Source organism: Diorhabda carinulata, chromosome 1 (genome assembly GCF_026250575.1).
Source record: "Diorhabda carinulata isolate Delta chromosome 1, icDioCari1.1, whole genome shotgun sequence".
Taxonomy (NCBI): domain Eukaryota; kingdom Metazoa; phylum Arthropoda; class Insecta; order Coleoptera; family Chrysomelidae; genus Diorhabda; species Diorhabda carinulata.
The window spans coordinates 11,314,305-11,326,426 of NC_079460.1; the positions used below are offsets into that span (position 1 = coordinate 11,314,305).

Here is a 12,122-nt window from a genome sequence, read left to right on the forward strand (position 1 = left end):
ATAAAAAAAATGAGAGTAGTTATGATATCTGTATTGTTTCAAAATTTTAATTTTCCTGTATTCTAAAATATATACTCACTATCTATAAGTCGCGATACTTCAAACATTATATGAACAAACATCATAATGAAATTTTGATTGATTAGCCTAAACAGTTGTATTGCTTCAAAGATACTGATCTAGATAAAATATCAAGGAAATTTATTTTAAATTGTCGTTACTCAGGGTTTGTCAATTAGGACAGATGTTGAAAAGTTTGACAAAGATGCGAATATTATTTATTTGGTTATAGAAATTGGTCTACAGTAAATAACAGCAATTCCTGAAATAGAATTTGAAAAATACATATACTATCTACACTATTCTAGTTATGACTATCTAAAATAACGAATGTCTATATTTACGGTTCACGGTTCCTTCAATTATCATAATTACAATAATTATTGTTTTCACTACATTAATATGTAGAATTCGGCACTTTGCTATGCTCTTATACTAAGCATATAGATAACTAACTCAAAAGTTCTCTTGAGTCTTCTCTCTAGGCTAGTGTCGTCGAGGAGCTGGATTGCCTCGATGTTTCAAGAGCTGTTGTTTGTGACTCTTCGCAAATTTAGTGGATACCTGCCCTATTGTGTCTATCTCCAGGTCCCGATGAATATCGATATTTCGAAACTAGTAGGGTACATCAACGAAGCTCCTTAGCAAATTATTTTGGGAGTTGTTTTCGCTGACACATTCCCATAGTTGAATCCCGTAGGTCCATACCATATTCTCTTAAATAGCTTTGATATCATTGGTAATATTGAGCAATTTCAGTTTCAGTCATATAAGCCGTTCATACCTAGAACGTTGAACTACAGTGATGAGATTCGAATCTCCATACAGGATCTAGATGCATATACTCCACCCTCAAACAGTTATTGATACATTGAAGGAAAATTTCAAACTTCTACCGGCACTATACCAACTACAGAGTTTATAAACAATGCTATCGCTTTACTATTTCGTCAGCTTAGATATTAGCTGAACGGTAGCGTAATAGATTCTGTACGTAATTATCTGTACTCTGGATGAAAATAAGAGTATTCTTATTTTCAGTATTTATTGATTCCGACAGAGAGATACAGTACGTACTCAGACAGATGTTGATTGTCACATTTTTAGGAAATAATTTACTTAGTTTTGTCAAAATTGATTTAGTTCTAAGAATTTTGCAAAAGTATCACTGAGAAGTATATAAAATGTGGACAAATACATGATGTTGAAGACGGTAGAGAATGTAAAAGTAAAGAATTTTGTATATACTGCGAACAAAACGGTCACAAATCTGTGTCAAAAGAAGGTTATAATTACCAGCATCAACTAAATATTAAAAAACCCAACCTCCCAAAAAACGCAAAGCTATTTCTCCCCTTATAGTTAACAAACTTCCTACCTTCAAATTCCAAACTACAAATAGCAGCTCTGTCTTGCCTCACCCCCATAAGGATAATTTTCAAATATACAAAGAAAAGCTAGAAACCGAAATCTTACATAAAATTCCGTTCATGTTTGAACAAATTTAATTTAACTATTCCAAACTGGGATATTTTTCAAGAAACACAAAAAGAGATTAAAACTATTATAAAATCTTCACCTTACCTTAACGATGATGAATTATAGCCTTAAATATAATACAATGGAATTGTGATTCAATATTAAAAAATAAATCTAGCCTCTTCAACTGTTTAGCCAGCTCAACTATTGAATTTGAACTAATCACCATAAATGAGACTTGGATATCACCAAATAAAGTATTTCATGTGGGCGGGTACAACTTTTTACACATTAACAGGACTGATGGATTTGGTGGTGTTGGTATTCTCGTCCGAGACTACTTGTCCTTTTCGGACATAGTGCTCCGTAAAAACTTAAATTCTAAAATAGAAATTTGTGGAGTATACCTAAATGATCTCACTATATCTGTACTTTGTGTTTATAAGCCTCCTAAAATACAAGCGACTTCAAAAGACTGGAAACATATTTTGTATGTGGTGATTTCAACTGTTATGATAGTTACTGGGGATCTTTACTCAATAATACAGGAAAAGGTAAAAAATTAATAGGCGCTATAAATGAAACAAATCTAATTATCTTGAACGATAGCTCGCCAACAAAAGTTGATACACGGAATCTACTCGCATTAACTCAATCCTGTTGAAATCCATATTAGCAGAGTTTGCTGACAAGACCATATTATGTTCTGATGGATCTAAGACGAGGGTTGGAGTTGGATGTACAGCATTCATTCAAAATACAAAACAATGTATACGAATCAAATTACCCGATAAATCTAGCATATATACTGTATGTTATCTTACAGGTTCTTTCCTGGTTGAAATCAAATAAAAAAGATGGGGGTGTGATTTTATCTGACTCTAGATCAGCACTGTTTGTCATAAAAGAAACTCATCTTGAAAGAATGAAATGTCCTATTTTATGTGACATCAAAACTATATTATTAAATTTGAGTATGACATTCATTTGAGTTAAAGGACATGTTGGAATAACATCTATTTCCAAATTTATCCTACATTACCCTCACCCCCGAACTATATATTTAAATACACAACCTCGAAATTTTACTCAGCAAGTATACTTAGAATGAAGACTGGTCATGGGAGATACCCCGCCCATCTTGCCAGGCTAGGTATTATACAATCATCAGTCTGTATCTGCGATGATAATTCTTGTGCTGATCTCAATCACATTGTTTTCATATGCAGTAATGACATTCATAAAACAAACAATTTGTTGCAGTTACTTGTCAAACAAAACTACTCCCTACCCCTAAACCTCACACACCTTTTAAGCATAGATAACCGACAAACTTTAGATCTATTGTTAAATTTCATCAAGGATATTAAAATTAATATTTAAATAGTATCATCGAAAAATTATGTGGCAGATGGACTTGCTTCCAAGCCATTTTCTTTCACACACACACAGTGATAAGTTACACTGAACTTTCGTCACTCGAGCCTTTCGTTTCGAAGTTACAGGCGTCTAAAATATCACCTCAAAATAAAAACTATACATTACAATATTACATATTCTCGTCATATACATTTGGTTCGAGAGCCAATGACAAATTTTCATCACGAATTTCCTCCCGAGTGAAAATTTTTAGCCGGAAATCACTGCTCTAGTTGTTTGGCAGTATACTTGATTTGAGTATGTTCATAATAAATACGACGTTTGATAATGAAGGAAATAAAGTTATAACTAAAGTAATTAATCAATAATCAACTATTATTTTATTATAATGAATACAAATAATGATAACAATTATTCATTTTCGTTTGGATTAGGTTCTTCGGTTGTAGGAAATTTAAGGTGTGCGTGAGACTAAATTTGGGCAATGTAACACGCCCTCAAATATTGGTTATAAATTTCTGATTTACACGGGGGTAGCGAAGAACCGTCAATACCTTTTTTGGGCAACTTGAATTCATCTGTATTGTCCAAAAACTTATATGTTTATTAGAACAACGCAACCATAGGGTCGTTTATCTTTTTCAATCGATTAAAGTTGTACATTTGGCAAGTAAGCTCTTGAATTTTGGCAAATAAATCTTCCCTGTTCATTGATGGCTCTGAAATTTGAACGAAACTTGGCGAAAGCTTCAGATTTTGACATGATGGTAAATGGGCGCTTTTTGCAATTTCTAAAAAATGCAGGGTTAAAATCACATCCTCTCAGTGCATGGAATGTCGGAAGTGCTGCACTTAAGCTCGGTCCCAAAGTTTTGTAAAGTTGATTCCATCAAATTGTTACTTTGAGATTGTTACAACTCATTGATACCATTTACGGAAAACGTGAGTTATTTTAAAGCTCTACGATTGAAGATTTTCAAAAGATTGCACATAGAATACAAATTGAAGCTTGTGTATTGCCATAAATCCTTGCTGTTACAAAATATGCGTACCAAGTTTTATTTATCAAGCATTTCAAATTGAAATCTCAATTAAACAAAAATTTCAATTCACACGAGGCAAAGTATATAATAATTTTTAGGCATGAAACTTTTTTGGAATTGTGGATATAACTGAATTAAAACCGAAAAATATTAGATTCCTTTAAATATATGAAGTCAACGTTGAAATATCTCTCATTGAGAAAATGGAAAGGCGGCAATGATTGATAGAATGAATATATATCTAAGTTATACATATAAAAACTTTTCTTTTAATAATACATGTACAGGTACTTATATTAGTATAATTGAATAATAGATGAGTAAATTAGTAATACTACCAGTCTTTCTTTCGCAGTAATCAAATAGAATCAATTCGCAGTTCAATCAATTAAAAATCTCTTTTATGTTTAATCAATTTAACAAAGGGAGTTTTGAACTTTCATTTGTTTTAGGTTCCACGAAAGCAATGCTTTCTTCTCTGAATATGAGTTATCGGTATATTTCATAGATAATTGGATCGCTGATAATTTACAGTTACGTATGGACTCTTAAAAAAAGTAACGTAGAACTCTGATATTAATTGCGAAGTACAAATTATTGTCCGTAACTTCTGTTGGTAAAAGACTAATGTGGAATGTCAGAAATTGTAGTGCTTTATAGAAAAATCTTTAAAATTAGAGAGGGACGGTAAATTTGATATCTCCTTAATAAAGATAAGCGAATAGTAAAATAGGAATAAATATTTCATCTAAAAATCTTGTTTAACCGAACATTACAATCATTATTTTGATGTTAATATTTATAATTTCATTAATAGCATTCACTGTTCATTTGTCTAGACGTAATTCTTATATTGATAAATTTATTAACCAAAATATTCATAATAATATTTATTAATTTGCATATACCCATTATACCCATAAAAATGATGAAAATAACAGCAATTAACATTAATCGTTATATTCTTCATACATTTGCTCTTTTTTCTTCTTTTTTTACATGTATTATTACAAAATAAACAAGGGCGTTATCCAAAGAAGTAATATTCAAGATAATCGCTCTAAAGTATACTATAACAAAAAAGTCATATTTTTCACTCTCGTCTATCTTACACACCATTATGCAGATCTCTTTATTTCTCTTATTAATAAGGAACAGGGAAGAAAACATGGAGAGATACAGTTAGAGGGAGATACTATAAATAATTAATTGAGAGATATTTTGCATAGTGATGTATTCGGATGTAATTCGAAAGAGCCTAAGCTGTATTCTGAAGTTTGGATATTGCTGTAGATGTATTATTTCCTTGAATTTACCATTTGACAGGATTTGAATTCCAACTAAATTATTTTAAGCAAAACCACTAAGTTTTGTCACATACATCGGATAAAAAAGTTTAATTTAGTACAAACTTTCTCATGCAATGTTTACAAATTGCCAAAGAGGAGCTCGCAGAAGAAATTATCTTGAACTGGGATTTTCTCTGACATTCACCACTATACTGGTAGTAACTCAAATGAAGATTTATTAAATTCACATTCAGTTATATCAATTTCATGTTTTACATCTGTTGCTATATTCAAGTTTTCTCAAAACTAATTATGTGAATTAAGTGTAGTATATAGCTTAGCAGATGTGATTCCAAGTAAATATATCTGTTATAATTTATAAATCCAACTGGCATATGAATAAGGAAGTTATGGCAGTCATATATAACAACACATTATTAATTTATATATCTAAAATAGTAAATTTGTTAAAATATATTCGAAATAATTCAATACTAGAAAGTTTGAAACATAAACAGACAAAAATCATAATGGCTCACATATGAAAAGAAACTATGTCAATATATATCGAAGTAAACGATGTTTTGGATGAAATTCTATAAAATATGGTCGAATACAAAATCGGTTTGACAAATTGCCGTATCCACGTATCCAAGTAAGCAAAATAGAAATTTTATGAAGTTTCGAACTACGGCTAAACGACATTGCACTGCAAGGATACCGACCAACAAAACCTTAAAAATCAAGTTAAAATGGTACAAGAAATAAAGAAGCTCAAACATTCTGTATTCATTGCATTGAGACTAGTTTTCATTTCGAAAATACGACAAAATACCAAGCGACGAGTTGCATCCTGCCACGTGTAAGATGTAAGTATAGATTAACACAAGCCTCCAAGCTCATGAAATGGATCTTTCAAGACTTGGAACTTAAGAGTAGGCATTGTATTTGAGAGTGAGATATTCAGGAAGCAATTAACAACAGTATAGACTGGTAAAGTGGACACAGCTAGACTAGTTATGGGAAGAACGCCTAACAATAATTTGAAAAAGAGGAGACGTAGCTACGAACATCCATTCACTATCTACAGCTGTTAATGCTCACCGAACATCAATATAACAGGTCTTGACGACCTCAAGGATAATCATAAATATAAAAGAAACGTGTTTAATAGAGAAAAGGCTACTAAAAATATGTGCTATAGCTCATTTGATGTGAAATGACATCTACCAAAATGTTATTTTAAAGGTTAATTAGCTCAGATAAAATTGCGATTGTTTCACACAAGATAATATAAAAAAAGGATCTAGTTTTCCGTTATAACTTCAAAAATAATTATATTTAAGGGGATTCGGAAAAATATCCTAAAAGAGAAAGGAATTTTAATAAAATGTTTTTGTTTCTGGAACTCTGTACCCATTATTTTTAATTTTTTTCAACGCTGAAAATAGAGCTCCACGAATTTATTAAGTAAGTATAACAAATAAAATATACCATTGCCAATTAATTAATTTATTCCATTTGTTGTTCAATTTGTTTAATGAGCAATACAATAATAGTTCTAGATTATACGAGTTCTTCATTTTTTAGAAAGTCGAATTCATGAACAATTCGGTGCGTCAATGTTTAAAACTACATTCTTTTCATCCTTCTCTTGAGTGTCGGTTCCTGTAATTGCTTTATCATAAAACTTCAAATTTTTAAATTTTTATTTGATAAAAATTATTTTAGGTGATGTATCAGCTTTTAGACGGCTCGTCTATGCCGTAACTATCTCTCGGAGATGGTTAGAAAAATATAAAAAATAGTTATAAATTTTCGAAGGGAGAGACTTTTTTATTGGAAATTTGCTCCTCTTTCGTGATCTTTTAGAAGTAAATAACGAAAAATATCTTTCTTCATCTCATTTTGTTAAAAATTGCATTTTTCATGTGCTAATAAACCATTAATTACATTTTTTTATACTTCATTCCGAATCGAATGAGCTATTCACATATTTTTGGGAACTTTCTTTCTACTTAGCACGTTTTTTGAACTTGTTGAATAGGCTATCTGTAGAATATATTATAAACATAATTCAGAAATAATAATAGTAATTATAATAATAATAATAATATGTTGTACATAACTATTATATTTTTATAAACTACCATACTAAAAATTTTGACAAAAATTTCCATTTAACTAACAAAAAATATACTTACTTTCGTACTCAAGGGAGTATGACTTCATTTCTATAAATGGTTCGTCTGCAACAAAGAAATAATATTAATTCTCAAAAACTGCACTATTCATTATACTTGGGCAATAAAATAATTGCCATCCACGCTAAACCGCGATAATATATTATTGGATAGAAAGAGAAGTGTATCACATCTTATTCTATCATTTGGATTTATGGATCTATGCATGGGCATCACAAGAACAAATTTCAGAACCCAAGATATTTTATAAAGTATCTTATCCAAAAAGGATTGTCAAACTCCACGTATAAAGCGCGTTACACACTACCTGATTTGGTCGGGCCGACAGGATACCTGACCAAATCAGACGTTGCGTACACACAGTACGACCACCACACGATGGTATGGCCACCTGACAAGATCCGACAGGATTAAAGTCAGACGACACGTCTACACACGACCTGATATGACGTCTGATCTGACCAAATTATCCTGTCGGCCCGACCAAATCAGGTAGTGTGTAACGCGCTTAAAAGTATACTATAATTCTCATTCGATTACGAAAATAAATGAGATAATGCACAATTCAATAGTTAAATATTTATACTGAACACACCGTTCACAACACTACTAGATGAATACACACAATTGCACTGTCTGGCGCGCGTTTGATATAACTTCACTAACCAGTTTTATTCTTAGCATAAAATATCAAATTTGGAGAAGAATGGTATAAATTAAATTAAGTGTGGTGATTATGACGGGAAGTATATTGGGCAGACTAAAGTATCCGTTGTTGTTATTATTTGAAGAGCACATAGCTCATTCAAAATATGAACGGACCGAAAAATACAATATTGTCAGTCATACATGAAATTCAAGTTCGTAATGTGAAAATGGAACACTGAAACACAGAAAATTATAGAAACTGATTGTCTACACAAAAAGTTGTTTGTCGTCGATAAAATTCTTCTTCTTCTTCTTACGTTAGGACTAGATCCTGTATTTTCATCAAGGGTTTGCCAGGAGTAGTTGGGATGCTGAGGACCAGCTTTCATACCACCTTATAGGTGGTTGTCCAGGAGGTCGAGTTGTGACTGGTTTCTTTTTCGTTGCAATTTTTGCTAACCGTTCATTTGGCATTCTGTCAACATGGTCTCTCCATTCTCTTCTGCGGCTCCTTGCCCATCTTACTACATCCTGAATATCGCACATGTCCCTTATTTCTTTATTTTTCTTCCGATCGAGTAACGTATGTCCTGTTATTGATCTCAAAGTCCGCATTTCTGTTATTCTTAGCCGTTTAGTGGTTGTGTTCTCCGCTCTAGTTTCTATTGCATATGTCATGACCGGCCTTACGCAAGTTTTATATATTCTAATTTCACATTTTGTGCTCATGTTTTTATTTCGCCAAATTAAATCTCTAAGGTATCCTGATATTAATGCTACCTTCGTTGTTTGTGCTTTTACTTCTTTCTTTAGATTTATATCGCTTGTTATAATTGTCCCTAGATATTTGAAGGACATCACTTGTTCTACACTCTGATCGTAGATCGCTAGTTTACATCTTCTCGGTTCTTTAGATATTGTCAGAGATTTTGTTTTTTTTTTTGTGGATATTTGCATGTTGTACGTGTTCGCTATTTGATGGAATTTATATAGGAGCTTCTTAAGGTTATCTTCGTCTTCCGAGATGATTACTGCGTCATCAGCATAGCATATTATTTTTATCTCTTTGTCTCCCGTTCGGTATCCTCTCCCGGCTTGCTTTACTTCGTTGATGATTTCGTCCATTATAATATTGAACAGGATTGGGCTTAGGCTATCCCCTTAATACCAGTTGCTACATGTATTTTATTGCCTAATTTGTTTGCCGTTCTCACAAAGGTATAATTATCGGTGTTAAGTTTTTCGATAACTCTTATTATATTGGGGTGAACATTCCTTTTTTCTAGTAGAATTATAACATCAGTTAAGCGTATCCTATCAAACGCTTGGGTGATATTAATGAAGAACATAAAGGTTGCCTTATTAAACTCTATGGCTTTTTCAGTTATTTGGCGCATTATAAATATAGCATCTATAGCATATCTGTTGTTTCTGAAACCTTGCTGTTCTTCACATATCCCGGTAGACTTCTTCTGCTAAGATTTTAGTTTCAGAACCGTACTCGATAATTTTGGGGATCGTTTTTTTCTCCCTTTTTGAAAATCGGTATCAGAATACTTTCTTTCCATTCAGATGGTACATTTTTGACCTTCAGTATTTTATTGAAGAGGGGTTGTAGTTCATCATACATTTTGTCGCCTCCATATTTGATCATTTCGTTTGTTATTTCGTAGATGCCTGGGGCTTTTCTGTTCTTTATCTTGGCTATCATGTCTTTCCCATTCGTTTGCCGTGATTTTTGTATTTTGTATGTATTCGTTTATTGGTTTTCTCCTATCCCTCAGAAGATTCCACATTTTTTTCTGTCCCCCATTTAAGTCATGTTCCATTCGAAAACTTCTCCCAGTGATCTCTTTTAATTTTTCGAATATTTTCGTTGACTCTATTTCTTACAGCTTTATAGTCATTATAGGTTGTTGCTTTGGATCTGTATTGCAGGTTTTGTATTTGTTCTTTCCCCTTTTTTATAGTCCTTCTTCCACAGGCTTCTTCTGCTGCTTGTAGTATATTAGTTCTTAGTTTTGTACATGCTGTTTCGATGTCATTTGTCTCTTGGATATTATTAGCAGCAATTTTCTCTCTGAGCCTTTGTTGATGAATGTATTTTGTCGACACGTCTGATAGGTATTCTATATTCAATTTGCTTACTTCTTCGATAAAATTATTCCTAAGAAATTTAAGAAATTCTGCGATGAAAGCTGTGGTGACAGTTATTCTCATTTTATTCAAAATTGGAAATTTCCAATTTATATAAAGTGTAATCGAAATATCCATTCAAAAATATATTTCCAAGTTCTACTTTCTCTCACATTATCAATAGTCCTCAGTATTTTCTCGTTCCTCAGTTCCAAACCAATGTAGAATATGAATAAAACATTTTAATCTAGTGATATGGTTTCATAAAAACATGGAATACTAAATTTCTAGAAAATTCGATCAGAATACATTCTAAACATAACTATTGAGAAGAAATTTTTGTGGTTTTGAATCAATTTTCTTCTAAATTATTTGAAATAGAAAACTTTAATCTTGGAGAAAAACTCTAAGCATAAGCTTATGGAAAATGGTACAAGAGCTAACTTCAATCTCAAGTAAAGTACATTGTTTAAATTCCCAATTTTAATATCACCTAGAAGGCTACCACGTCAAATTGGCTTCTGATATACACAATCAATTTGTATCAAGTGATTCTAGCTTAACCTCATCTTTTTATAAAATATTTTCTGATACAAAAATGATGTGATTCAATGCGTAATATAAGTATTTTCTAAATATCGCGATTCCCAGTTTATCAGGGAGTAGAATAAAACAAAAGAAAGAGTCTACACAAACCTTCAAGAGTAAACCATATGTATATGTGAGCATTTTAAAAGAAGAAATATTAGTCATATATTACTTAACTACTTCAGATGATACTGAAACACACTGTTTATATTAGCACTTCATCAAGATTCACAATTACACTGTGTGACGTGCGTTTCAATAACCAAGTTATCTCTTCAGAGAATTAAGGAGAACATTTAGGCAACTTTGAGGGTATTAAAGTACGCAAAGTCCCCATTAGACGCAGACACCGTCGAAGAGATGGATACCGGTGCTGAAGGCGATGGTGTATCTGTAACAGGAGACAGAAGCGACACTAGTGTTTGGCAAGAGGAAAGACCGAAACTCTCCCGACCCAACGGTCAGCCAATTATAGAAGAAAAAGGAAAAAAACAAAGTCATCCGAAAGAAGTGGTAGCACAGAGTGCCAAAAATAAGGAGGTCGACGCGTGGCAAAAAGTCCAATCGAAGAAGGAAAAGAGAAGGCAGGAAGGGGATCACCTCTCAGAGCAATCGCCGAAGGAGCCAGTTCAACCAAGTAATGAATAGATTTTGGCAATATAAAAAATTTCCAGAATCTACGAATCATGAGCAAATTCGATCATATATTGCTCTTACAGGTTACTTTAGAAAACTTATTCAATTTTGGAGAGAAAGAAAGATATACTTTTATAACTCTTAAGATATTATTAACAAACGTATCAGTCTCGACTATTTATAAGCAAAGCAGAGAGACCGAAGTCAACACTGATGCAAGTAAGCATGGCTACGGTACCTCCGGTCTCCTGCGGAAATCTGAAGTGGACAACAAATCACAACCTGTGTATTATATGAGTAAGAAAACTACGCCAGCTAAAAAAATATATTAGTGAAAAGCTGGAAGTGTTAGCTGTGATAGAAGCAATTGAAAAATTGAGAGTATACCTATTAGGATAAAAATGTAAATTCCTTAACTATTATTCGGCTTTCCAGAAGACTATGGATAAGAGAGACCTAATCATAAAAGGTTCGTAGATGTCCCATGTAGATGCTCTAAGTAGATGTCCCGCGAATATCATGCTAACTCAGCAGTTGATTCTAGAAGACGGAATGTTGAAGAGATTATAGAACTCTCAGGGTAATGATAAGTTTCTGCGAGCAAATAAGGATATCAATATTACCGCATGAAAAATGATTTTTAATATAAATACGATGAA

General features: G+C 32.4%; 1 protein-coding gene across 7 annotated transcripts in view; it reads right to left on the reverse strand.

Moving 5' to 3' along the window:
• LOC130894048 (agrin-like) overlaps positions 1 to 12,122 on the reverse strand; it is a 451,778-nt gene that overhangs the window by 240,300 nt on the left and 199,356 nt on the right. For all 7 annotated transcript variants that reach the window (XM_057800666.1, XM_057800652.1, XM_057800642.1 and 4 more), the window contains one exon: positions 7,456 to 7,500. In XM_057800666.1, coding sequence (XP_057656649.1) covers positions 7,456 to 7,500 — 45 coding nt within the window. The remainder of the gene's footprint in view (positions 1 to 7,455; positions 7,501 to 12,122) is intronic.